Genomic DNA, 26,752 nt, shown 5'->3' on the forward strand with positions numbered 1-26,752 from the left:
GATAATATTTAGGTACTATGGAGCCCCTAAAGGGAAATGAGATGCTAAAGCATTGAAATATGTCACTCCTATCTCATATTTTGTAAGTTTCTATTAGGTTACATTATTTCATGTTATATTCTCATTGCTGTACTGTTAGATGTATAATTTTACTCATTTATTTGCTTATTTTAATCAAAAGATTGATTTAAATATATGTTTTTATTATAATTATTTGGTTGATTTTCTCTAAACATTTCAATGGACTTCCTAGCACTCCCTGGGGGTCCCCAGACCCCAGTTTGAAAATCCCTTTAATAGAAATTGCTTGAAAAATGTATATCACTGATGGCACTGTCTTACAGGTCAAGCAATTCTTTTGACTGTGAACTTAATTCATTGCCATCAGTCAAAACATGCAATTAAGGTAGTTTGCTGAGCCTTAAATAGCACTGGCGCATTACTAGCCATTATTTCCTCTCGCAGACAGGTCAATAGCATTTAATATTGCATTCTTCAGTACTATATGCTGCTCATCATCAGGCTGAAAGTGTCGGTGAGATCGGTGCTGACAGCAGAGCTCTTGAGAGCCGGTCATTATGAAAGCAGCGAGCGTGTGGGCCGCGGCTGCTGTCCTGTACAGTATCGCAGTGAGAGCGGGATTGTGGGATTCACATTCACAGCAGCACCGAGAGAGAAAAAAAACATGGCGGCTGCCGAATGTGCAGCAAACGATTTGCGGAAGTGAGGTAAGTGTAATTCTGTAGCTTCATAAACCCTTTTACATTGAATTATCCGTCACTCAAGTCCAATTCCCCGAGTTTATCTCGAAGTTAAAGCAGAGTCCGGTGCAGAAGCCGCTCCAATTGTAGCAGTTCGAGCGGATTTTGATGGGCAAAGTTGTTGCGGCTTATCAGTTGTGTATGTGCACGCTGCCACTGTTACACGCTAGCCTGTTAGCTTCAGCATTTGGGCCTTTCATCTTCAAAAGTCATTTAATCTCCTGCACAGCTGGTTGCGTTTATTTTACACAGGGAAAACACATATTCCCTTCGTTAACAAGTGTTCTGAATGTGCGTTAAAAAGGGTGCGCCAAATTCGTTAGCATTAGCATGCTAAAGTGAGCCTCTATCATCTTTATTAGCGCTCTTAGCCAAAATGCTAATTAGTGGCTGAGTTTTGAGGAAAAAAAAAGATTTGTTTGTTTGTCGTCGAATTGTTTGTTTCTCAATGTTGCGTGGCCGTTTACACGCGATAAGTGTGTTTTATTGTGTATGGCGCAAAATGAAAGTGCAATTGCGCTTCCTGTGAATGCAGTCGTTAGCATGTGAGCTACTAAAACCCTGCGGACACATTTGTTTTGTTCAGTTAAGCGGTTAGTTATGTCTATAAACATGTTTTTATGAAATATTTTATTGAGTGCATGAAGCAAACGTGTTGCATTGAAGACTCATTTAAGAGTTGAGAAATCAGGAATCAGCAGAGCTGAAGAAAGTTGCACGGGTGTTTTTGGGAGGCGCAGCCGGGCTGCACATCATGCCGAGCCGCAGATGCGGTCTGTGTTGCCGGAGAGGCCCGGTAAAAGCTATTGAAAGAGATACGGTTTACTGATAAACAACGGTGAGTTAATAATCTGCAGTAGTGCTTAAGTCGCTGTTTGTTTGTTTGTTTGTTAGTGTATCAGGTTTATGAAGGCAAACCCGTTTCTGAGGAAATCATCTCATTCTGAGAACAGGTTTTAAATGAGGGTTTAACGTTTTTTTTTTTTTTTCAATCACTGAGCTAAACTGGGTTCTCTGAAACCACTGCGACGAGCAATTTGGAAAACATGCTGAGCTGCACCGAGCGCTTTTCTCCACTGTGTCATATTTTCGGACTGAGCTAGGCTGTTTTGTGAGATTTCATTGGCGAGCACGTGTCAATTTAAAGTTCTTCGTCAAGCGCGCGAGCTGAAAGATTATTCAGGAAGTTTCGAATTCAAGAGCGCGCGCAGAATGACAACCGGCAACCGCATATATTAATATTTATAAAACAGTCTGAGTGAGTTTGGGGGCAGTTGGCGCTCCTCTGGGATGTCCCAGCTCCTTTGAGTTTCTGCTGTCACCTGCCAGTGACCGAGGTAGTAGTGTCTGTGGTAACACTAATACGGTTTCATTAGCCAGCTTAATCAAGTTAACATGAAGTAAGAATGAGCAAGATTTATTAATCTAATTATATGTTAATTTTAACATTTACTAATACATGATTAAAATCAAAAGTTTAGGGCTGTCACTAACGATTATATTGTGAATTGGTCGGTTTTTGGCAATTAATCGAGTAATCAGATATTTTCGGGCGGTTAATTGAGTACTTCTTGTGGTAGTACAAACAGACCTGAGAAATGACTTAAAATACATTTTATAATAATAATAAAGGGGAATAATGTTTGGTTCAAATAAAGTATCAAAAGCATGTCTCAATTATAATCTGTCCGTTTATTTCTTCAATTAATCGGATAATTGTAATAAAATAAAATGTAATCCATTCTTCCCAAGATTATTTCACATCCTGCCCGATGTTGAATCTTTATTTGTTGTTGATTATTTTATCCATTTTATCGATTAGTCGTTGTATCCCTAAAAATGCAGATTTTGAATTATTCGTAAATTGAATTGCAGTGGATTTCCATGTACAGTCAGTTTCTCATGTTGGGGCATCATATATGCCTGTGTCTTTTACTGAGAACAGTACAATTTTAGCTAATGTCCATGTGCTGACTTGCTTATAATATTAAAATAATAAAGTTCATCCAAAAAATAAAAATCCTGTCATGGTTTGCTTGCCCTCATTTTGTTCCAGCCCAGTATGTTGTTATTCACCAAAACACCAAAATGTGAACTTTGTTGGCTAAATAATCTTTTGTAGCAGAGACAAGACTGTCAAGCTCGAAAAAAGAAAATTAGTAGTATTTTCTAATTCTTCTAAAGTCAGATGATGAACAGACTGAAGTTTAAAGGTGTGTTCACTAGGGCTGGGTACCGAACGTCGATACTTTTATGGTATCGAAAAAAATATTTCGATCCTATGAGTATCGAAAAATTCTTTATTTTTCGGTGCCAAATTTCGGTTCCAAAAGCATCTGAGCACGCAAGCTTATCTGTCCTCTCTGTAGCCTATATTGACAAAGAGCGGAGCTCCGACCCACACACACACGGAGAGGTGCGGACGGATCAAACTGTTGCAGTTTTGTTGAAGTCACAGAGAGTCACGGTTGGTCTCAAGTGTGGTAACATTTTTTTTAAAACTTCACGCAGACAGCGTTTGCTGCGATATGAGCCGAAAGCGGTCACGGTGCTGTTGACGTTACACTTCCTCTTCAACTACTAGACAAGCAGCCACAATGGTGGTTTCTCTGCCCTGATGACCGACTGACTGACTGACAGGCAGTCATTTTATTAATGTTTGGCGACGTCTACATTAATCCGGATACATTTGAAAATGGCGTTTTCATTTATAAACGCTCTCCGTCCGCACTAGCGTTTTCGGACGTTTCAGTGTGGATGAAAAACTTTTGAGAAACGTCAAATTCACCTTACAGCGCATGCCTAAAACCTAAGTTATCGCGCAATTCTTCTGACAGGATAATTTTATTTAGTAAAATATCTCACCATTCACTGATGCGGTCCAGGTCGCACGCAGTCACCATGTTGGTCTAAAACGCAACTGCTCTCATGTATTGCCGCAGGACAGCATGTGAGTAGCCTAAATTCTGTCATCTTTGCAGGACTCTGATATGAAGAGTGTGCAATGTAGAATATTTTAATACCGTATAAGTTAGCAACAGTGTAAAAGTTAATAGCACAAAACAGGCACAATACTGGTATAATGGTAGGCCTACAATATGCGTCACATAATGGTTTTTAGTGTGGACGTAAGGCCAAAACGGAGAGAAAAATATATGATTTTTATATTTATAATAAATATATAATTATATATATATATATATATATATATATATATATAAAATAAAATATATAATAAAATATATAATTTTCAAACGAAAACGTAGGCTATGGCCTTACTGAGTGAGCAGTTTTACCAGAATTTTTTTTATTTTGATAACTGTTTTGATTCACAATTAAGGTGGAAAATAAAAGCTTTGTGTTTAATGTATTTTTGTTGATGTTGAAATTAATTTTAAAACATATTATGGCTATGGTATCGAAAAAAGTATCGTTAGGAATCGGTATCGAAACTGAGGTATCGAAATTGGCACCGGATCGAAAGATTCTGAACGATACCCAGCCCTAGTGTTCACACTTGGCGGGTTTGGGTCAGCGGTCATGGGTCTCTCGTTCAATTCATATTCAAAAATGTTGCATTGCCAGTGCAGTTCCAGCATTGAAGTCAATGATATATTGTCAATGAACGAACAGGTAGAGCCATTTAAATACAGACTTAAATTTAAGTCCAAATCAGGAAGATTTAGAATGAGTGCACAAGTCAGACTTTGATGGTGCTTTTATGGTGTCCTATTAAAAAGATGAACAGCTGGTTTGGAACAATATGAGGATGAATACATAATGTGTGACCCACTCTTTCTACTTTTAACTGTTCAGTTTTGTATCTGGACAATGCCAGGGGGACATGAAGCATCTTCATTGGCTGTTATAAGAACAATAAGAGCTGCTGCACAGATGGGCTCCTGGGGTCTGAGTGATGTCTCCAGTGTGTCTTTAGTATTAACTAATGCTGCCTGTAATCCTCTGACTCTGGATCTGTTCAAACTGAGCAAAGCCAGAACTGACATCTTCATTTGTGTTTTTTCTTTTTTTAAGATTACAATTTTACATTTATTAGCTGATTTTATTCAGAAAAGATGTATACGTTTTGTCTGAAAGTGCCGTTTTAAGGGACTCAATTAATTATTTAGTCCTCCTCATGTTCCAAACACACAAGCATAGAGTGAGTGACCAGTGACTGTAATACTTACAAAGAACTACAAGGGCAGGCTCTTTTTTTTTTTTTTACCTGAAATCTTGTCTTCAGCTGTAGCTCCTAAATTGCACCTCCACTTATTTAAACCTGGCGCATTGCAATTGGTTTTGGCGTCAGAATCGTTGTGACATCGTTAACGTGTCCGGTGTGAATACGTACATACGCAACTGAAATATCGTTGAACTATCCCTTTAATACAGTGGTTCTTACCTTTTTTTACTTGAAGGCGCCCCATTGCCCAACACAATATTAAAAGGCCCCCATGTAGATTGCTGCAGTGATGACGTATTTTTGTAGGTCAACCTGGAAGTTAGCATCACGCTGGTTCCCTCGACAAAATCCACAAAGGAATTTTCCGTTCGATTTTTGCAGAAAATAAGCTGTCTGACCAACAAAGTTGTTCATTCTTACACATTTTGTTCATCATGATGATCTTCACAAGTGATCACAACTCTTATAAATTTTGAAGCACCATCGGCAAAAGTATAAAGCTAAACGTTGGCTATAAACGAACTACACCACGGTCGCAATATTTCAGCATCACCACCAGTAAGCACCACCACTGTTTTTAGTCTTTATTTTAAAATAAAATATCCATGAAAGTTTGGTGTTAGTGAAAGTTTAATGTCCCTGACAACCTCTCTAGTCCAGTTTAGCCACTTAGCATCCACTTTTTTCAATACAAGTAAATGCTTTAAAAAATCACAAAGGTGTAGGGTTGTCAAAAGTACCAGACATGTTGTGATTCCAGAAGTTTCGAGATTTTTTGAGAGGAAAAAAGGAAACATGAATTCAATTTGCATTTTGATTTGTGTGTGCTTAAAATCATAAGGATTAAACAAATTAATTTCAATTGCTAAGTCATTCTGTGACCCACTTGGAAGTTGGCCGGGGGCCGCTTGGTTGAGATCCACTGCTTTAATAAGAATTTTCTAATGTTCACTCACACAATAAAATGCTTTGATTGTGCTCTGTCACATTACCTATCATACTCTGTTATTTAGGGTTTTACTCCTTTATTGGGCATATCAGGAGGATCAGCCAGAGCCTAACCTCCACTTACTCATATTTGAGTTCCCAGATAACCTCATTATGCACAAATGAGTCATGTCAGAAGATTTGTAAGCATGTGTGATGATGATGACATTAGTCCGTGAGCAAGAGCTTTTCCCTCTCATTTTACGATCGCAATGACTGTGAGCGTTTAAAAAAAAAAAAAAAAAAACATTTTTTCTGATTCTTTTCATATTAATTAATTGCAATAGATAGGAAAACTGGGAAAAGTAAACATAACGGATTCCTTTGTAACTAATCCCTCCTGTGTGTGTTTATGCCAGCTTAAACCACAGGTCTGGATTTGCTGTGTGGAAAAATAGGTCTTTTATAGTCTTTTTAGAAGAGGAAAAGTAGTAGTTAAACTGGCATGGGTAGTGATGGAAAATGATGTTTAAAACCATTTTAGTGCTTTTAGTATTCATGCCTGACAACACCCCATCTGTCTGTTTTCCGTCTCGTCTTTTATATGCATGGTCAAATCACATTAGACACTCACCAGGAGGCTTCAGTGGAGTGTGAATAAGGGCTGCGTGCAAGACTCTCCTCAGGTGCCTCTCGTTTCTCCAACAAAACCAATGTCAGCAGTGCAAAATCTCATTCACAGCTTCTCATCATTCAGATCACACTAATGGTGCATGGCAGTGATTGTGTGGACTGGAGGAGCTGATGTGCTCTTTTTTTTTTTTTTTTTTTTTTTTGAAATACATTGTAAAAATTATATAAGTTGTAAATAAAAGAAAGATTATTGGAGTTTGCTTTACAAGAAAATTACTTTTCAGTCTTTCTACTTCAAAATTTCAATTTTTTGTAATTATTCGTAAAATGCACTAGCAATTTCTGAGTGAGAATTTTTCAAAGTAATTCCTTTTTTCAGTGTCACTAATCGCGTTTCCACTACCCTTCAAATTGCGCAAATTGAAAATACGGCCAATGGTCAATTTCGCAAAAACGAAATAAAAGACAAAAGAATTACGGGAATAATGGATTATAAACAACCAAGAAATGTCACAATCAAGACCTCTAAGCAGATATTAGGGAGAAACACCCAGAAACAGCCGCTCACAAGTATAAGGGTTTTTCCTTGCCATTAAAGGTTGGAAAACACACCTACGTCTCCTTCCATTAATAATAATGGCTTGTGCGGTGGATGGGATATCCGTAAACCTACCAACAACATCCATCGCCATAATTGTTGGAATGACTTTAAAAAATTACGTTTCAGTCGCATAACATCGGTTAATGGAAACACCGTCATTTCACAATAGTTTTTTATCGACATTTAGAAAATATCGCAAACGTTTTGCGCAAATCTGTAATGGAAACACGGCTACTGTTTTTACAAAAACAGTGTTTTCTACTTCAAGGACAGGCTAAAATTATGCCCTTTCCCTCCTGCATTGGTACTAGACGGATCCTCTTGCAAGGCCATAGCATAATGGAGGCGACTGAGGAATTTGATACAGTGTAATCTAATTTGTCACACACTTCGAGCTTATATTTGACTTTGGTACTACACTAATTATTGAGTAATTCAGACGACGACAGTACCAGCCAGTGCTTCAGTCTTCAGTCTCCCTTCAGTCCCCAGCTGAAATATGCTGTTTTTGCTGCTACGTTGCAGATTTTGTGGAGTTCACCGGTCCCATTATCCCATATCAATGTATCATGTTCTGTAAGCGCTGGTCTTCAGCCTGACTGCTTCATTAGTCATATTTGGGGTCCAAAATGTAATTTTTTGGCCACACCTGCCAATGGTGAGTGAATTGAGAGAATTTACCTGTAAATGTTCTTTTGAATAACATTAAATAAATTACCATAAATTGTCATCAGTTACTCACACTCATGTTATTCGAAACCTATAAGACTTTTATTTATATTTAAAGCATATTTTATCATCTTTGAAGATATTTTAAATGAGATTTCTGTCCCTCCAAATGAAAGTCCATTCCACCAAAACTTTAGCTTGTCAAGTTCATAAATAGATCAAAAAAAAAATCCACCACCTTGTATGATGAACCGATTTAATTTAAGCATTTATTCATACATAAACATTGGTCAATGCACATACATAGAGCATGCTAAATATGGTAAACGGAAGCTCTAATGTGCTTGCTTGATGCTTGAGAACGAATGAGGTTTGTTCAGTACGGTTTGTTCTCACACATCAAGCAAGAACGCTTGAGCTTCTGTTTACTATTTTTGATGTGCGTTTATCAATGTAGAAATGTGTAAATGTGCAATTTGCAAATTTGTGTAACTTTTATTTTGGTGCTTTATAAATGTTAATTTTGGACCCTGGTAAAAGGTTTCTGTGGAGCACTGACTGCTTAATTTGAGAGACCCATTATCACTCTTTGAAGACTGAAGGTTTGTGTTGTAGTGGCCATTGTTGGAAAGCACTTTTATAGCTCACATAAGAGGCAGCTTAAATACAGACCATCCCCCTTCACATCTGCAGCTTTAGTAATGCACCAGGGAAGCATAGCCAGCACATGTGTGATAAGTAGATTGATAGCTTGTGGGGAAACTCTCAGATAACCTCTGAATATCAAACATATTTATAGAATATTAGATAACAGTAGATCATAGCCAACCCGTAGGTTGTTATTCTGCCTTTGGTGTATGTCTGACTCTGTTTTACCAAATCCAAAGACTGTGAGAACAAGAGGAATTTGCGATAAAGATGTTCCTTTGAAATTGTGCACATTAACAACAAGATTCCCCCAAAAATAACTTGTGATGTTTGTTAATACTACATCATCACTATTACTATTGCACCCCAAAGTATTAAGGCCCGTTCACACCAAGGACGACTATAGTGATAATAACGCACGAGTCCACACCTGACTATAATGTAACGGTACAGAGAAACAGTATTGTTGTAATCACTTTTAGAACTTTTTTTTTTCAGCTGATCAACAATATAAACAATGAGAGCCAATCAGAATCCATCCTGCTTTAAAGAGCACAAGCATTTAAAGCAGCAGACGACAACACTGCAGCGTGCGCTTAGAATAAACAAAACAATATCGTCCGCTGGTGTGGACGCTAATAGAGTTATCAGTAGAGTAGGGTTACCAACCATTCTGTAGAATACAGTATCATCTTGTATTTAAGACATTAAAGTAGCATTATGTATTAAACCCATACGGAATGCAGTTTGTCCCATTATTTGCGTAGACCTATGCCTTCCTGAAAATGATAGGCCATTGAAAGTTAATCATCTTTCTTTTTCTTTTTTGTAAAATAATTGATTTGCGAACATAGCCCTTTGAGGACGGCTTGAAGACCAAGCAGAATCCTCTGCCGGATGGTCGCTCCCGCTTATAAGGATAATTATAGACCGGGATCTTTTTGATTTGAACCAGTAAAGAATGAAATAGCAGCACCTTGACATTGTGGTTGCAAACATCTCTCACATTTCCTTCAGAGATCTAGCTAATATTTTTCACTAGCATACAGCTATAAATAAAGATGTCTGTCTCCTTTTCCGGTGGAACTTTTACTTAGAAACATTCCAGATATTCCAAGAATGTACTCTAATTCTTGACACATCAGTTATGCTCTTCCTGCTCCATCTCAATCCATTGATCCACTGTGTTGGAACATCCAGCAAACAGTTTAGCTCACATCTTTAAACTGCTGTTAAAATGTTTCTTTTACTTCATTTTTCCATATTTGACTCTTAGTTCATCATATCATTTTGATAAATCATCTTAATGTGTTTTTCAAATAGTTATAGTTATATTTATATCTGGTACGCTTTCACTTTTTTTGCTTAAAAGCACAGTAAATGGTTGTAAATTGCCATAACTACTTTCTTTGTGTTAAGCTCTAACACAAATATCTTAAGAATAAAATGTGTAATTTGCAGGGCAATGAAAAATCTTGACTTTTTTTTTTTTTTTTTTTTTATAAACTCTAAGAATAGTCTCATAGTCTCAATAGTCTCAACTGTGAATCTGAATGGTCTGTAAGTATTCTCTCGTTGTGTCCCTCAGGTGCCCACATTCTGCTGCTGAGGAGAGAGCACCACGATGAGGAGACAGTAGGCACCCACCATAGTATGGCCGCGTCCCGCTCTTCGCGCGTCACAAGATCATCAGTGGGGATAAATGGATTGGATGAGAACTTTTGTGGTCGAACCCTCAGGAACCGCAGCATCGCCCAGCCGGAAGAGAGCTCTCCGCCTCCTGTGCCCAGAGCCCGCTCACCCAAGAAGAAGCAGGACTGTCAACAGCACCAGCAGCCCGGAGCACAGGTCGGAAAGGTAGCCGAGAGCAAGGCGGAGGGTGAACCCTTGCCCTCCTACGGAAAACGGGGCTTGCCAAGCTCCGAGAAGGACGAGTCGGACAAATCGGACTACTGCGAGCGTCCGAGGGCCGGGGGTGGGCCGGAAGCCTCCCCCGCCCTGAAGAGGGCCAAACGCTGCCCTCGCTCAGGTGAATCGCAGGGGGTAGAGGAGGAACCCTCTCTCAAACCGGAGAGCCCTGATCCCGCTGCACTGAAGGAAAATGACGAGGACGCCAAATCGAACGCGTCCACGACCCTTCAGCTCAGCCTCGACAAAGAGGCAGAGCAGAAAGAGGACAGCGTGGTGGAGAAGATCATCCTTCCCCCACAGGCTGTTGAGAACGTCAAGGCCACCAATGGCCTTGCCGAACTCTATAAGGAGGACTCAGAAGTTGCAGCCTTACCCGCGGTGCCCTGTGCCTCCCCTGCCACGCTCAACAACAGTCCTTCACTGTTAAACGGCAACCAGGCTGCGCCCTCATCCCCTGACCCTATTGTGCCTTGTAGATCCCCTCATCCCAAGCAAGCCAATGAGTCCGACAGCCCTCAGATTGACTGTGAGAGGAACTGCACGGCTGAGGAAGCTGCCGAGGCCGTGCTGTCCCGGGAACCCGAGATGGAGGTAGAGGTGGACGTCGTGGGGGACGCCGGGCAGGCTCTGGATGAGCTCGTGAGAGAGGAGAGCACCAATGGTGGCTTTCAGGCTGAGCCACAGGACCCTTCTGACAACTGCTCGAATATCTCAGGAGAAATGGCGATGCTGGCTGCCTCCCAGCTGCCCACGGAGCCCCCCTCCTTCACAGAGCCTCAAGAACACAGATACACCCTGAGGACTTCACCGCGCCGCGCTGCCTTTGGTAGTGGGCTCAAAGCCAGCTCCCCCAAACCCAGTTCCCCGCACATAGACAATGGTTCGCTGAAGGAGGAGGCCACGCCGGTTCCTCTTTTCTTGGAGGACACCAGCCATAAAGAGCCTCCCCATGATGCACTGGGGCTTTCTAGCGAGGCAGACAGTGAACTCTCAGAGAAAGCAGGCGTCAGTGGAGAGGTCGGAGTGTTGGATAGTAGAGTGTCGAGATCCACCAAAGAGCTGCTGGCCGCTCAGGCTGAGGAAGATGAGGAGGAAGAGGAGGATCCAGATGTCTACTATTTTGAGTCTGATCACTTGGCTCTCAAACACAACAAAGAGTATGTTCAGGTTTATGCTATCCTGTCTGAAGTCGTCATTGCTTTCATAATTGTGGTCAACAAAGATGTGCTTTGTCTTCTTTGTGCCCTTTTGTTTTCATTAATTTGTGGCGTTTGCTATGGCAAGCACCATTGTTACTGTTCATCATACTGTTCCTGATTTGAACAAACCCGGAGAATTAAACTTTTTTGCAACTGACATGAATCATGCAGCTTGTGGAGCTGAGTACTTTTCAGTCAACTGACAGATGGAAAAAAATACCGTAGGCTTGAGGTGTGGTCACATTAGTGACATTTTTGCAAAATTTTGTGTGCAAAAAGGTCTATTATCTATTGTCAATAGTGTAGCAATGTATAAAGCACAGCTCACTCACAAGTCATTTTCAAACCAAGCAGCTTTCTGTTGGTTATCGTGGCGAATCCGCATGACCAATTTGAACCCATTGCGAAATCTCCATGGGAAAATCTTTCACCCTTTAGCCTTTGGTTTCTCATTGACTTTAGCCAATGAGAAGCCAAATAGCCAAGGGCCAAAGCCAATCAGAAAACCCTAGATGATGCATAATAACGTTCTGGTAACTTTAGCGGCATATTGGTGGTACCACTAGTACTTTTCAGGTCCAAATATTTTAGTTTCCAGATTCAGTGCGTTTTGCAGCTTTGAAAAGAATTAGCATGCTGCTGTGCTTTAACTTGTGTGATTATCAAAGCCAAGCAGTTCAAGTTTTGATTTGTCTATCCTGCTCTTGTCTTTTGCCTTCTTAGTTTTCAAAGTGTTTGTGCTTTGTAATTTGAAGACAGGAATGTTGACCCAGATACGCATCTTTGTGTTTTCCTGCTTAACTCTGCATACGTGTTTTCTGTAGCGTAGTAGTCAACTGTGCTAGCAGAAAATGAGCAACAGCTGCTGTAATCTCCAGGACAGTGGTAGGTAATAAACGAGGGGAAGCCTGCTGCTGGTGAACAGGTTGTCCTGGGTCGTACTTATTCAGCATGTGCCCATCTCACAGTGTGAGTGCAGGGATCAGGAGCAGCCAGCTGGATTGGCTTGTCGGTCAATAGAAATGAAAAGAGAATGCTGCCATGTCAGTTTATGAGGCCTGTCTGATTTTTATTTTTTATTTTTTGTTACATTGAATCGTTATCATTTCTTCTCTGAGATAGTTTTTCACCTCCTGTTTAATTAGGATTTATTGTGTGCTTGACATAAATTCAAACTTTAGATGTATTTATGCAGAGTTTTACATTTTTGAAGAACCAAATGAGGGTTGTTGCTTGTCTGTGCAAAAACTGGCAACCACAATGCTAGGAAATTCTGGTTGCCAGGCTGTTGCTAAAATGTTCAGAGTGTTTTTTTTTTTAAAGCATTGCTGGTTTGGTTCCTAGGACATTGCTAAAGAGTGTTTTGATAGTCACTAGGTGGTTGGTTAGTGTAAGGGTATGGTGAAACAGTACCAGGTGAAAATGGCCGTCTGATAGTCAAGTCACCTTTATTTATATAGTGCTTTTTACAATAAAGATTGTTTCAAAGCAGCTTTACAGTGATAACAGGAAAATAATGCAACAAAGTTTGTTTCTAGAAGAAAATAGCATCACAGTCCAGCTTAAGTAAGTTCAGTGATGGTTCATGTTTGTTGTTAAAAAGTAGCACTCCTCAGGTTTGAGGTCTCCACAGATGTGGAAGTATGGTGTTAGGGGTTTGTTCTAAACCAAAGTATGAGAAGAAGGGATAGTGATGATCGCCTTAACAAGCACCACTAACAAGTAAGGCACCACACAATAAACTTCTATGTGCCTCACATTAAAAGCTACTAAGCTGGAAAGATGTAGCCTATCTCTCTAAGTTTATTGAGAGCTGTTTTACTACTGAATCCCAAGTGTGTGTTATTCAGTACAGGTTAAAATGGCACAGTACGAAGCCCATATCACTATATATTTGTTTAGTTTTTGTCTGTTATTCGTGATCTAGCCTGCCTTTCAGATGGTAAACCCATAGGTGGCAGTGAAATGCCAGCCATATGTCATTTTTGGGCTCATTGCCATCCTTGGCTGCTTTCCCCAACCTGCAGTGCTACATGCCCATCTTCATTGTGCATCTGAATCGAGAGGCTGTTAACAGCTCCTCTGCGGTCTAAGTTATTAGACGGCAAGGAAATTGAAGAAAAACTAGTCAGCTTCCCTTAAGTAAGGCAAATCAAATGGAGCAAGTCCTTTAAATGAATTCTGTTTGAGATTCAATGATTGCTGTCATCAATTGGTTTTCATTCATGCCATGTTAGGCTAGATTGATTTATACAAGGTCTGTTGAGCTTCTGAATAAGATAACTTCTAAGCAGTAGGCAGAATCTCCTGCTCAGAGGAGCATCATTGTCTAATTGCTTTTTTTTTCTTCTCTGCCTTTTTTCGTGCTCCTATTTGTGGATCCTATTTTTCCTGAGGGCGTGCAGGGAAAAGGTCAAAGCTTTGTAGCGCTCAGGCAACATCATCTTCATAACGTACAGGATGAATCTAGAAAAGCTCTTTCGAACGTGAGCTTCTGAATCCCAAATCATATATTGGAGGCACGAAATCCTATGTTTTTTTTCTTTTTTGTTTGAACCGCAGGCAACTATTATATAACATGAATCTAGTTGAGAAGAATAGTGATTGTTGGCTTGTCATACCTCTATTTCAAACAATTATAATCGTACATCTGCAATCCTGTTGCCCATTCTAGTGTTTTTGTATTATTATTTAATTTAAGTGTTTCATTATTCCTTGTTGTAAATGATCAGTTTAATTTTTCAGTGTTTTTGTTTATTTCTAGGGGGGGGCAATGCACTTCTCGTAATTAGTTTTACCTCCTGAGTTTGACCATCACTATTTTAATTTCAAAAATCTTTCCCTAAAAGTGTTAAACAATTAAAAAATGAGCTTTCCATGATGAACAACTAGTCCATCTATCTCCCGGTGGAAGCACAAAGCCCGGTTCCTGAATGAAGCTGTCAGTCATCAGCCACCCACCCTGTGACGAACAGGAAATATTTCTATTTATAGAATATATATTTCTGTGGGAACAGTTTTCGGAGGCTTTCTTATGTAAAGCTTGTGGTTGTGCTGTACTAAAATTAAATGATGAATGAATGAACTGCTGAAAGTTTGATGGTTAGATGCATAGCATCAGCTGTTAATAATGTACAAGGCATCTCCTCTGTCCTACATGTTAGTTATCAGAGGTTGCTCCAGACCATCAGCGTACTGGAGGCCCAGCGAAACCAAGCCATCCTGGACCTAGAGACGCTGGCACGGCATCAGAAGGAAGCCCTGTCAGACCCCATCTCCTTTGTGGACCAGCTACAGAAACAGGTACAGATGTTTCCTCCAGGCCCTACATTGCTGATGCCTGAAATGGCTGTCATACTTAGTGGTGTATTCTGGTTTGAGAATGTAATGCTTTTGATCTTTTGTTTTTGTTACAGGTGGAGGTGGGGTTGCCTCGCCCCCAGAGAGTGGTCCAGCTCCCGGTCATTGCGTGGGACCAATACACCTCAGGCCGTGGCGACTTTGAAAGGGAGTTCTGTGACAAGAAGCGCAAAACACGGCAGTTACAGTTAATCTTTGACAAAGGTGTGTACCAGTTGTTTGTGAAAAATTTTGTAGTGTAGGTTTTTATGGAGGGGCCCCGAGTCCAATGAGTAGGACGTATAGTAGAAGACCTTAGTGGACCCAAAAATACATTAAAAATGCAATTCGTAATGGGCTACACGATTAATCAAAATAAAATAAAATGAAATCGCAATATGGAATAATGGAATAAATTTTAATTATGTAATTTTATAGCAAATTGTATAGTAAAAATAAAAATATATTATTGTCATTATACTGTAAAATGAAACTATAATTGTTTATCTTAAATACTTATTTATTAATTGCAGTTTTAAATGTTATTAAGTTTTTAATTGCAGTTTTCATCAGAAAAATGGAGCAATAAATTGGAGCAATGAAGCCCTAATTCATCCCTACAATTACATAATTAATGTTAAATATTACAGTTCATATTGATATTTTTGTGGGGTGATATTGTTTATTAAAGTTCATTATGACATTTTTGTAAATGTCAGGCTGATGCAAAAATATTTTAACAAAACTGCTTTAATTTTTTTATTAATGTTTGAAAAAAAAATTTCCCTACACAAGTCCTGTTGCGAACAACAAATGGAAACGTGCAATAAAAAAGCCCCCTGTAAAACAGCATATAATGTCATAGAGCTCCTGTATACCCTCAAGATTGTGTGTCAAGGTACACACAAGGTAAGGTAAAAATGTCAAATGATCTGCATTTGACATTTTTATAACAAGGGAAGTGTAAGTTGTTGTCAGTACTTTAAAAAAAAAAAAAAAAAAAAAAAGTGTATCATATGATTCCAACTCGTAACTGAAGAGTACACTTGATGCACTAGATTTTTAAAAGATTTTCTTTATCGTTCTTTATCATTAGTGGGCCCCCTCCTCATAGTGAAGTGTTTAACCCACTTGAAGTGTTTGTCGGTTCAATGGCGAATGCATGGAAAAGGAATCATGCCAAAGTTAAAATGCTCATTGTCTTCTGTAGTGGGGTTGCCTGCTCGACCAAAAAGTCCTGTGGATTCCAAGAAGGAGGGAGACTCCTCATCCGTCTACTCCTCCTCCCTGCCGTCAAGCGACGGTCCAGAACACAGCATGTCCAGTAGCAGAACTCAGGTAATCTCAGATAAAGTCTTCGCCCTTACTGTCGTTTGTATTCTGTCATCATTTACAGCCATCTTGCCTCCATGAACCTGCATGTTGTGTTTTGTCGAGGAGAACATGGGATTACAGATTCTCTTTTTTGCTTTGCTCATTTGTTCCCCATGACCTACGATTTCACCATGTTTCATCACACACCGCTGCATCTGATACATAATAAGATCAAGACCTAACATTTAACTTGACATTGTTTCTTGTTATATATGTGTTCATGGGCATGAACACATATCTGAGTACACATACATCCCCAAAGGCATGAACTCTGATGTGTTCTGCATACACAATGTCTTCCCTGAGAGCACAATATCTCCATCCATATTCATTCTGCTTTAACATTTCAACATGGAATGCACTACAAGCGTGCTGATGACAAATGACTGTAAAAATCAGTGTCTCAATGGTTTTTCTTTTTCCTGATCTGCTTTATGGAGGTGCTGTGTTTAGACAAACTAGCTTTTAGTCAGTTCTTTCCATCGCTCTTGTTAAGTATGCCCATGTTCATGCAGCCCATGTAGAGAAAATATGGTATCTATGGAAACCAGTGGGAGAAATGTTCCCTTCCCTTTGATACAGAATGTGTATATATGTTAACTTTATGAATAAAGCATTTTCATTGGTCTCTCTTTAGATCAGGAAATCTTAGCAGATCTCATTATCCAGTCCAAAAGCCAATAGAGTGCATCAGTTTTGAATACATTTTTGTCAGATTTTCAAATACTTTTTTGCTTCAAATCAAAACTTTTGATTTGAAGCAAAAAAGTATTTGAAAATGGGACAAAAATACAAAGGTACAAGACTGAGAAGTGTGGGTAAGAACTACAATCCCATGAAGCATTGCAACTTACATAATTGAATTAAAAATGAGGAAATATAAAACTATTAATTTAAAATTTTTGTCATTTATTCACCCTTCAGTTGTTCCGAACCTGTATGAGTTTCTTTTATCTGTTGAACACAAAAAAGATATTTTGAAGAATGTTGGTAATCGGACAGTTGACGGGAGTCATTGATTTCCAGAGAATTGGAACCATCAACTGTTTGATTACAAACATTCTTCAAAATATCTTTTTTGTGTGTTCAGAAGAAAGAACCTAATTTTGGGTGAACTTTCCCTTTAAGATTGTTTATTACAAAATGCATATATCTACAAACATACAAAGTATTTTGAGAGCTTAGGAAGACCTGCTAGATTACATCAGTGCTTCATGGGAGTGGGTGGAGCCAAAGGCTCTTGGTGTTGTTTGTTCACCGTGACACTCTAATTGGTGTAATATTCTGTACAGAGTCATGGGTAATGTATTTTCAACAAAAATTCTGCTGTTAAACAATAATGGCATCGATTAACAACCTCTGAACTCACAATTGGACTGGCTTTAAAGGTTTTTAAATTATCGTTTAAAATCAATTTCCCTATTGAGAAAATTATTGGAGCTTTTTTTATTTTTTAAACCTAAATTTTCTGATTGATTGTGTTCGTACAGTTTATCAGAGGGAGGCTGTGCAACCAGAACAAACCTGACACCTTCAACCAGCTGTGGACCGTTGAGGAGCAGGTATGAAATTACCCAAGAGCTCTTAGCGGACGTGAACTTTTATGAACAAACAGCCGAGATGAGTTTAATGTCCCAACAGTTGTAGCACTCTTAGAAAGCTACTTATCCATTCAAATTAGTGGACTGAAGCTAATGGTTGTATACTAGATTGCACATTTTACTGAACAGTTTTGTGTAGCTTTTGAGCTGTAAGGTTTGGCTTCATATCTCATATGTGAATCTTGTAGAAAAAGTTGGAGCAGCTGCTTTTGAAGTTCCCACCTGAGGAGGTCGAGTCGAAACGCTGGCAGAAGATCGCAGATGAACTTGGCAACAGGACCGCCAAACAGGTGCGTCTCCAGGCCCTGCTCTACACCGTCATGCTCTCTGAAGAGGATCTTCTCTTGGCTTTGATGGCCATTCAAGTCTCTAGACACCTTTTCACTGCTCAGTAAAGCAGTCATCCAGTTCTCAGTTCCTTACAGCTCCATTTAATGGACACTCTATTATTTACAGGGTTCCCGCGGGTCCACAAAAAGTCTTAAATACCTTAATTGGTATGAGAAAAGTTTTAATTATAATTTCAAGACGTCTTAAATTTGGGGACAGGAATTGCGATTTGGCTTAATGTGATGATTGAACAAGGCTATGAATAAGGGTAACCACTGTATTTCTGCCATTCCACAAGCGCTACTGCCGGAGAAAGAATTTACATTTTTAATCAGCCTGTCTGCCGTTTTTGTTCAGACCAAAGCGAAAATCGACCCATATTTTTACGCAGCATAAATACAGAGTTGTAAATGTGAACCGGAGGATCGACAAGAAGATTTGCATCCTAAAAATATGAACAATTTAGTTTGTTATATATATATATATATATATATATATATATATATATATATATATATATATATATATATATATATATATATATATATATATATATATATATATATATATATATATATATATTTGAAATTAATAAAAATATGCTATTTACTCATCCCTTTTCTTAAATCATGGTTTAAAGGCTACTTTTTGTAAAATTTGAACTGTAAATCATGATTTTACAGTCATTTTATGGTTTAATAAGTTACCATTGACATTGCCCTACCCCGCTCATTCTGTATTAATTTTAATATTTGTGCTGGTCTTAAAAAATGTCTTTAAAAGCTTTACATTTGATTTTAAAAATCCTTGCAGATATCCAGTTGTCTTTTTCACTAATCTGACAAGATTCTGAACATTAAAAAGACATGGTCTGATAGCTTAACCATGGAATTCAGGGCAAGCTCCTTTTGTTTACCAAATCTTTGTTCCTCTTCTTCACAGGTTGCTAGCAGGGTACAGAAATATTTCATAAAACTGACAAAAGCTGGTATTCCAGTACCAGGCAGAACACCCAATGTGTGCTTGTACAGCAAAAAGGTAAATTGGTCTTATAATTATCAATGTATGCACTTCTTTCAGAATTGTTTTGCCTGATCAGCCTGTCGGGGTTGTATTCGCTATAACAACCGCCTCGCTCTACATTATCCCTTACATATATGTGTACATGTATACACATACATGCGTACATACAATGATCAACACATTTATTAGACCACCAGCCAATGTAAGGTTTGTTCCACAGCTGCTAAACTAACAGTATTGTTGATTACCCAAATCCTTTTTTTTTTTTATGTTTCTGTTATTGTTAATCCACCAGTATGTGTAAGCTCTTTAGTCACAGTTGGCCAAGTCAAAGTCCGGACATGAATCCTATTGAACAAATATGGGATTTAGTGGATTCAAAGATAGATAGTTTCATGAAAAGCAAGTCAATGGGAACAACTAGAAACTATTTGGAAGTCAATAACAACAGAGGCCATGGGAAAAGTACAGAACATAAAAACAATGCCAACAAAAATGCAAGCTGTTATCAAGGCCAAAGGATGCCATATATAAAAACTCAATATTTTATATATTTTTTTGTTTTGTTTCATGATTTGTTAATTTAGTGCTGGGCAATGATCGCATCCAAAATAAATGTTTGTGTTTACTTAATATGTTTATGTGAACTGTGTATAATTATTTTGTATATATAAATACACACACATGCATGTATATATTTAAGAAATATTTGCATGTATATACTGTGTGTGTGGATAGATAGATAGATAGATAGATAGATAGATAGATAGATAGATAGATAGATAGATAGATAGATAGATAGATAGATAGATAGATAGATAGATAGAAATATTTTATATATAAATAATACATTTTTCTTAAATATAGATATGCATGTGTGTGTATTATTTATATATACAAAATAATCATACACTGTACACAAACATATATATTATGTAAACACAAACTTTTATTTTTGATGCGGTTAATCGTTGTCCAGCACTAGTTACATTTAGTACATTTACATACTAGTACATTTTAACTTACTGCATATTTAATGCCAGGGCATGTTGTCTGTAATTGCAGGCCTCCAGCAAGCGACAGCACCACCTCAATAAACACCTGTACAGGCCCTCAACGTTCCTCACCTCATACGAGCCGCCCGTCTACATGGACGATGAGGACGAGCGTTCTCACTTCTTCAACAGCCTCCAGGATAACAGCGCGGATGATTCGGTCAGTCCCAGTTCAACTCCAACTAAATCTGACAGTTCCCAGTTCAGCGTGGGCTGTTATTGATCGGTCACTACTCATTAGGGAAACGCATGTGCTATTTAACAAGTGAAAGCCAGCGTTTTACTAATCATATCCAAGCAAATTGATTTAGAAGCTGAGAATGGAAAAACAAATACCAGAAATCGATGGATGGAACAAATGTTTTTCTTTTTTTGAAAGCTATGTTTCTTGTTTCAAGCCATTTGTTTCATCATAGTGACTTCCTTTCTTCCCCTCTGGCAAACATTTGCTGGCCTTTCTCAAACAGGAAATCCATTAAAGACTGCAAACTGGCATTTCCACAGTTGGGATTTGCTTGATGTTTGATCATTTGATAATGATGTGCTGCCTTTTGAGAAGCACCGCTGCCAAAATCATTAGAGACGACTCGATGTTTGCGTCTCCCCGGCTGAACTGTGTGTTGAGTGACTGTGAACTGACTGCAGTGGCTTGACATTTTCTCTGTCTCTGATATTTAACCTTTACGCGACACTGGTCAGCGGACCCTGCAGAGAACATAACCAGTCGAGTGTTGCCAAGCATCAGTGAACCTTACATGCACCAAATGTAGACTTCCTACAAATCACGACATCATAATTTTCCTTTCAATAATCTAAACCCATCTAAATTGTCCTTATTATATTGCAATGTTGATTTGTACAATATACAGACAGTGGTGATCATACCTGCAGTAACAAAATAAGATTTTTATTTATTTTTTTAGCAAAAATGCATTAAATTGATCAAAAGTAACATTGAAGTATAAAAAATATTTTTATTTGAAATAAAATGTCACGGTTTACACAAAAATATTAAGCAGCACAACAGTTTTCAACATTGACAATAATAAGAAATGTTTCTTAATCATCAAAACAGCATATTCAATTTATTTCTGAAGGATCATGTGACACTGAAGACTGGAGTAATGATGCTGAAAATTCAGCTTTGCCATCACAAGAATAAATTACATTTTAAAATATATTAACATAGAAAACGGTTGTTTAAAATTGTAAAAAATATATATATATATATATATATAAATATAAATATATATATATATATATATATATATATATATATATATATATATATATATATATATACATATATACATATATATAACAATATTACTGTTATGTATTTTGATCAATTAAATGCAGCCTTGGTGAGAATAAAAGACTTCAAAAACAAAGTATTACAGACACCAAACTTTTGAACAGTAGTAGTAAACATAAACTAATAATAAACTGCACTTCTACAGCATTTATTAATCTTAGCTAATGTTAATTTCAACATTTACTAATACGTTATTAAAATCAAAAGTTGTATTTGTTTACATTAGTTAATGCACTGTGAACTCGCATGAACAAACAATAAACAACTGTATTTTTATGAATTTAACATGAACAAAGATGAATAAATATGGCAACAACTGTATTCCTCATTGTTAGTTCATGTTAGTTAATGCATTAACTAATGTTAACAAATGAGACCTTATTGTAAAGTGTTAGCAAAGTTTCTGATAATACTTGGATTAATTGTCAAATTGACATTTTTATTTATGTTGTGACTGAAGAGATGAGGGGAGAACAGGATCAGGAAATGTAGCCTCTACCTGACCTAAAAAAATAACAAAAACAGTGTGTCATTGAAGTATTAGGTAACACTTTATTTCGATAGTCCACTTTAGACATTCTGCTAACTGTAACTAACTTTGCAACTACATGTCAGTGGAGTTTTGTCTGCTTAATATCTGCTAACACTTTATTTTGATGCTCCTGAACAGATATTCTACTGACTATAAGTAACTTTGCAACTGCGTGTCAACTTATTCTACTAACCCGAACCTTAACCAAACAGTCTACTAATACTCTAATGAGAGTTTGTTGACATGTAGTTGCAAAGTTATTTCTAGTTAGTTGAACATCGAAATAAAGTGGTACCCAGTATTATATTCCAGACTCATTGGAAAGGAGTTTTGGGTTGGGGTAGAGATTTGATTTTGCGCTAAAAATTCAGACACTGTGTGAATAGGCCTTTGTAATAGCGACTGCTGATGTGTTGTGCCGTTCTGACCCTGCTGTGATGTTTCAGGACGAGGACGGGGTGCCAGTGGAGCTCAGGCACCTGCCGGAGTACAAGGAGCTGATGGAGCTGAAGAAACTCAAGAAACAGAAACTACAGGAGATCCAGGCTGAGAGCGCTCTCATGCAGCACGTCGGCTATAAGGTACACATAACATTTACCAGTCTGTCTCCATGCCAGTTTCTATTCCTATTCCAAGCGATAAATACCATCTCTCTGAGCCATGGAGAACAAGGCCTTTTACGGCTCTTCGACAACTGTATAACAACATAATGTGACTGTTTGTCATGTTCAGCGCTTTTGTTTTTTTTCACATTTGCTTGTAATTCTCGCTCAGTGTGACATGTGTGGCATGGAGCCCATCCAGGGTGCACGGTGGCACTGTCAGGACTGCCCCCAGGACAACGCCGTGGACTTCTGCAGTACCTGCTCCGACTGGTGAGTCACAGCCTCACTAAACAACCATGGAGCTGGGGATCTTTAGGCACCTCACAGTGGGGTTAAATTTAGATGTACAAAGCCACAATGCGATAGCTAAATGATTTTTCAGCAGTAGTGTAAGAAAACAAATTCTCAGAGTTATGTTGACTCTGTGGCTCTATGCAAATGATAATTTTGTTGGAAATATGGCAGCAACCCAAATATAGACCTTAAACATAATTTGATGTGCATGTAAACAGTCGTTTTGGCCTGCAAATGCTTTTTTCTATAAAAAGAATAATTAATAATTAATGATCAATTCTTATTATGAATTTGTGTCTTTTAGCATTAGTTCCCGCTAACTTCTTTTTTTACCGGCATTGGTTCCAGAATTATTTTTTTTCCATACATTTTTTAAGTGTTATAAGCTATGAAACACCGACCAGATGAATCACAACAAAGCAAGGTACAAGACAGTGCTTTTTTGAGGGAAAAACTACAATCCCATGAAGCATTGCAACTGACAAGTTTATTGGAGTGTGTGTGTGTGTGTGTATATATATATATATATATATATATATATATATATATATATATATATATATATATATATATATATATATATATATATATAGTATTTTGACAGCATAGTGAGACCGAATCATTACAATGTTTTTACAGTTGTTTTTTTTACTCGCCGCAAGTCTTTATTGGTGAAATATTCTGTACAGCTTCATGGGTAATGTAGTTTTTCAAACACAGTTATTTAAAAAAGTAAGTTAATAATAAGTAATCCAAGTGGATGGCTTCAGCAATAGCATATTCTATATTCTAGTTGCCCACTGAAGCTAAGTAAGGTTGAGCCTGCTTAGTACCTGATGGGAAATCTCCTGGGAAAACTAGGTTGCTGCTGGAGGAGGTGTGTACTGTCAAAAAGCACAGTCCTTTAGATGAGATGTTAAACCGAGGTCCTGACTCTCTGTGGTCATTAAAAAAGAAAAAGAGTAGGGATTTAACCCCAGCATCCTGGCCAAATTTGCCCATTGTCCATCATGGCCTCCCAATCATCCCCATATACCCATTGGCTTCATCTTCGTCTCCTCTCCACCAGTAAACTGGTGTGTGGTGGGCGTTCTGGCGCAATATGGCTGCCGTCGCATCATCCAGGTGGTGCTGCACATTGGTGGTGGTTGAGGATATTCCCCCTTCCATGTAAAGCGCTTTGAGTACCCAGAAAAGCGCTATATAAATGTAATGAATTATTATGGTCGCCTTTAAAGGTTTATATTGTTAAAAATTATCCTATGTAGAAAATGAATGAAGTTTTTACTTCGGAAACCAGAGTGTTGAAAACGTTGTGGACTGATATCGAAGCATTTAACTCTTTCCCCGCCATTGATGGAATTTTCCAGCTTTCCATTTTTTTTTTTCACTGTTATACGGTAGGGTGCGCTATTAGGCTGAAAGAGTGCTGAATCTCCAGATCAAAAGACATGTGAAGAAGCAGCAGAAACAAGCGATATATGTAAGCTGATGCATATGCAGAATAACATGATCATCAACATTAAACTGCATATAAATCAAAACTGCCTAATGTTACTGAATGAAATGTCGATCCTGGATGAGCTATAGGACTGTGAATGAATCCCATCTGGATGTAGTCTGTGACAAAAACGCAATTTTCTCAGCTTTTTGCTCAAAATGTAGCTTTTTTCATGAAACTTATTTACATTTTAAGTCTTGATTAAAAAAAAAGAATGCATCAATCTAGATTAAAAAAAAAGAATGCATCAATCTAGAATAAAACAGTTTTTTTTGTTTAAAAGCAGAGGCTCTGTTCTTTCTTTTGATAGTATGCATGTTCAAATATTCTGGGGGCCATGAAACTTGTGAAATTGATCAACAATGTTGGCGGTGACTGGCAACTTTTTTCAGAAACGCTGGCGGGGAAAGAGTTAAAAAGAAAGACTCCATTGAGTTCTGATATTTCTGATAACTTGTGTCAAGAATTTCAACTAAATAAATATTTGAAAACAAGACAATCTCTTCCATTTAAGCTTCCATTGGAGAATCAAAGGCGGCATTGCGCAATTCTTTTAGTTTGTGCGCAAAACTTCCACAGTTTTAACTTGAACGTTGGCACAACAGTCTTGTCCTAACCACACACCTTTCTGTCTGCTCCCTTCAGTTTGTTCAAAACCGAGACCCACAAGCCCACACACAGACTGGAGCCAGTCTACCCGGCCGAAACCTTCGTGGACAGAGACTACTGCTTACCGCAGAGCACAGGCTACAACTACCTGGACCCCAACTACTTCCCTGCCAACAGATGACAGGGACGAGCTCCAGCGCTAGTATCCAGGGCTGGGACGCAGCCCCCAGGGCATTCTGTGCATGACTCCATCATCCAAGTCAAAGAAATGCTTATGTCTGGGCGAGAGGGTACCGCAGATGTGCTGCACCTCGCCCTGACCCGCTGCTGGAGGGGGGTGGGGTGGGGGAGGGTTCGTGGGGGGGAGGGGGCAACACCCTGCCGCGGTTGTCAAACCTTACCAGGTCTCGTCAAGTAACACTATCTCAAATCAAAAGAAACGAGAGGAAAGAAAGAAATGGCGCACCGACATTCCCAATCCCAGGACATTTAGAAGGCAACTCGACGTCTCCCTTTGTTCCCGCCGTTTGAGTGACGGGTGTCGAGTGACGCGCCTCTCAGAGGAGCGTTCGGCTCTGGAACCATCATCGGCGGAGGGCGGGCTCGCGTTAAAGTGCAAAATGTCGTCTGTAGTTGAAATATTTATAAGTGAAGCTTTGTGTGTGAGCTATTTTCATGAGGCGGGAGTACAAGGAACGGAACTCGGTGCTGAGACTGTTGTCTTTGATTCACACCAGGTTTTTAACCAATCGAGGAGGTTCGCTCACAACTCCGAAAAAATCCCAGCTGACCGACCCCCATACGTGTCTCTTGCCATGGGCTACCATTTTCACTAGAAGCTGCTCTTTGTTTCCTCTTACGACCGTTACATGATGTTGTCACTTTATTTACGTTCATTTCCTGTTTTTTTTTTAAACGGCGAATTGGGGGGAAAAAAACCCACTCCACTTAACCCGACAGGTTCCCAAACCTCGAAGCACTACAGCACGGAGAAGACCAGCTGAGATCCGGAAGGCGTTGTTCACGCTCTCTGCGCTCGCGGAGAGCTTTCTTTTCTTTTCTCTCAATGTGTACTGTTGTTGATCATGTGGAGTATTCAAATATATGGTGAAAAGTAGCCAGTGGTAGTTGCCGTGTGCCATTTATTTTTTTTCTTCCCTGGCCACTTGTTTTAGAAGAAGAAAATAAAGAACTCGTGGCATGTTTGCCCTCTGTGAAAAACTGCCCAACCATCATCACGCCTTTAGATCCCTCTAATTTTTCGCAGTTTCCTCACAGTCCATGAAAAGATTGTATTTTTATTAATCTATTTAAAAGACAAAGAATAACAAGAAATCGAGTCGGTGGCGGTCGTCGCGCGCGCGACGCTCCCACGTTATTTTATACACATACATTTTGTTGTGCTTTGAGTAGACCATTTTGTATTGGGTTCTGTTCTGTTCACCTCCCCTCCCTTGACCTGCTTCAGTATCTGTGTATAACAGTCTGTTCTTAAATAATGTAAAAAATGTTAGAGGAGAACTGTGGAAATAAAAGTATGTGAAAAGTCTTTCTACACCACATGACTCGGGTATTATGATTTATCTTTCTGGTTCATTTCTGTTCTCAAAGGTAGGGTAGGTGATTTTCGGAGAGGCTA

General features: G+C 38.7%; 1 protein-coding gene across 2 annotated transcripts; it reads left to right on the plus strand.

Annotated features, from left to right (window-relative positions):
- Positions 1 to 461: 461 nt before the first annotated feature.
- zzz3 (zinc finger, ZZ-type containing 3) lies at positions 462 to 26,673 on the plus strand. 2 transcript variants are annotated; one of them, XM_081375345.1, is made up of 12 exons: positions 462 to 728; positions 10,014 to 11,493; positions 14,700 to 14,838; positions 14,952 to 15,099; positions 16,085 to 16,212; positions 17,739 to 17,810; positions 18,038 to 18,139; positions 19,122 to 19,217; positions 20,268 to 20,417; positions 22,551 to 22,685; positions 22,879 to 22,979; positions 25,150 to 26,673. In XM_081375345.1, exons 2-12 carry the CDS (start codon positions 10,079 to 10,081, stop codon positions 25,292 to 25,294), a joined length of 2,631 nt encoding a protein of 876 aa, XP_081231471.1. In that variant the 5' UTR covers positions 462 to 728; positions 10,014 to 10,078; the 3' UTR covers positions 25,295 to 26,673. The 2 variants fall into 2 exon arrangements, with proteins under 2 accessions (XP_081231471.1, XP_081231472.1); XM_081375346.1 differs by lacking the exon at positions 462 to 728 and adding an exon at positions 1,302 to 1,599.
- The last annotated feature ends 79 nt before the right edge of the window (positions 26,674 to 26,752 follow it).

The sequence above is a fragment of the Scardinius erythrophthalmus genome, assembly GCF_964197995.2.
Source record: "Scardinius erythrophthalmus genome assembly, chromosome: 9".
In the NCBI taxonomy this organism is placed as follows: domain Eukaryota; kingdom Metazoa; phylum Chordata; class Actinopteri; order Cypriniformes; family Leuciscidae; genus Scardinius; species Scardinius erythrophthalmus.

Excerpts from the sequence above, each read along its gene's own strand:
- zzz3 (XM_081375345.1), top strand. The coding sequence starts at position 10,079 with ATGGCCGCGTCCCGCTCTTCGCGCGTCACAAGATCATCAGTGGGGATA. Across the intron at positions 19,218-20,267 it reads TGTGCTTGTACAGCAAAAAG|GCCTCCAGCAAGCGACAGCA; the intron begins GTAAATTGGTCT and ends CTGTAATTGCAG. Across the intron at positions 20,418-22,550 it reads ATAACAGCGCGGATGATTCG|GACGAGGACGGGGTGCCAGT; the intron begins GTCAGTCCCAGT and ends GTGATGTTTCAG.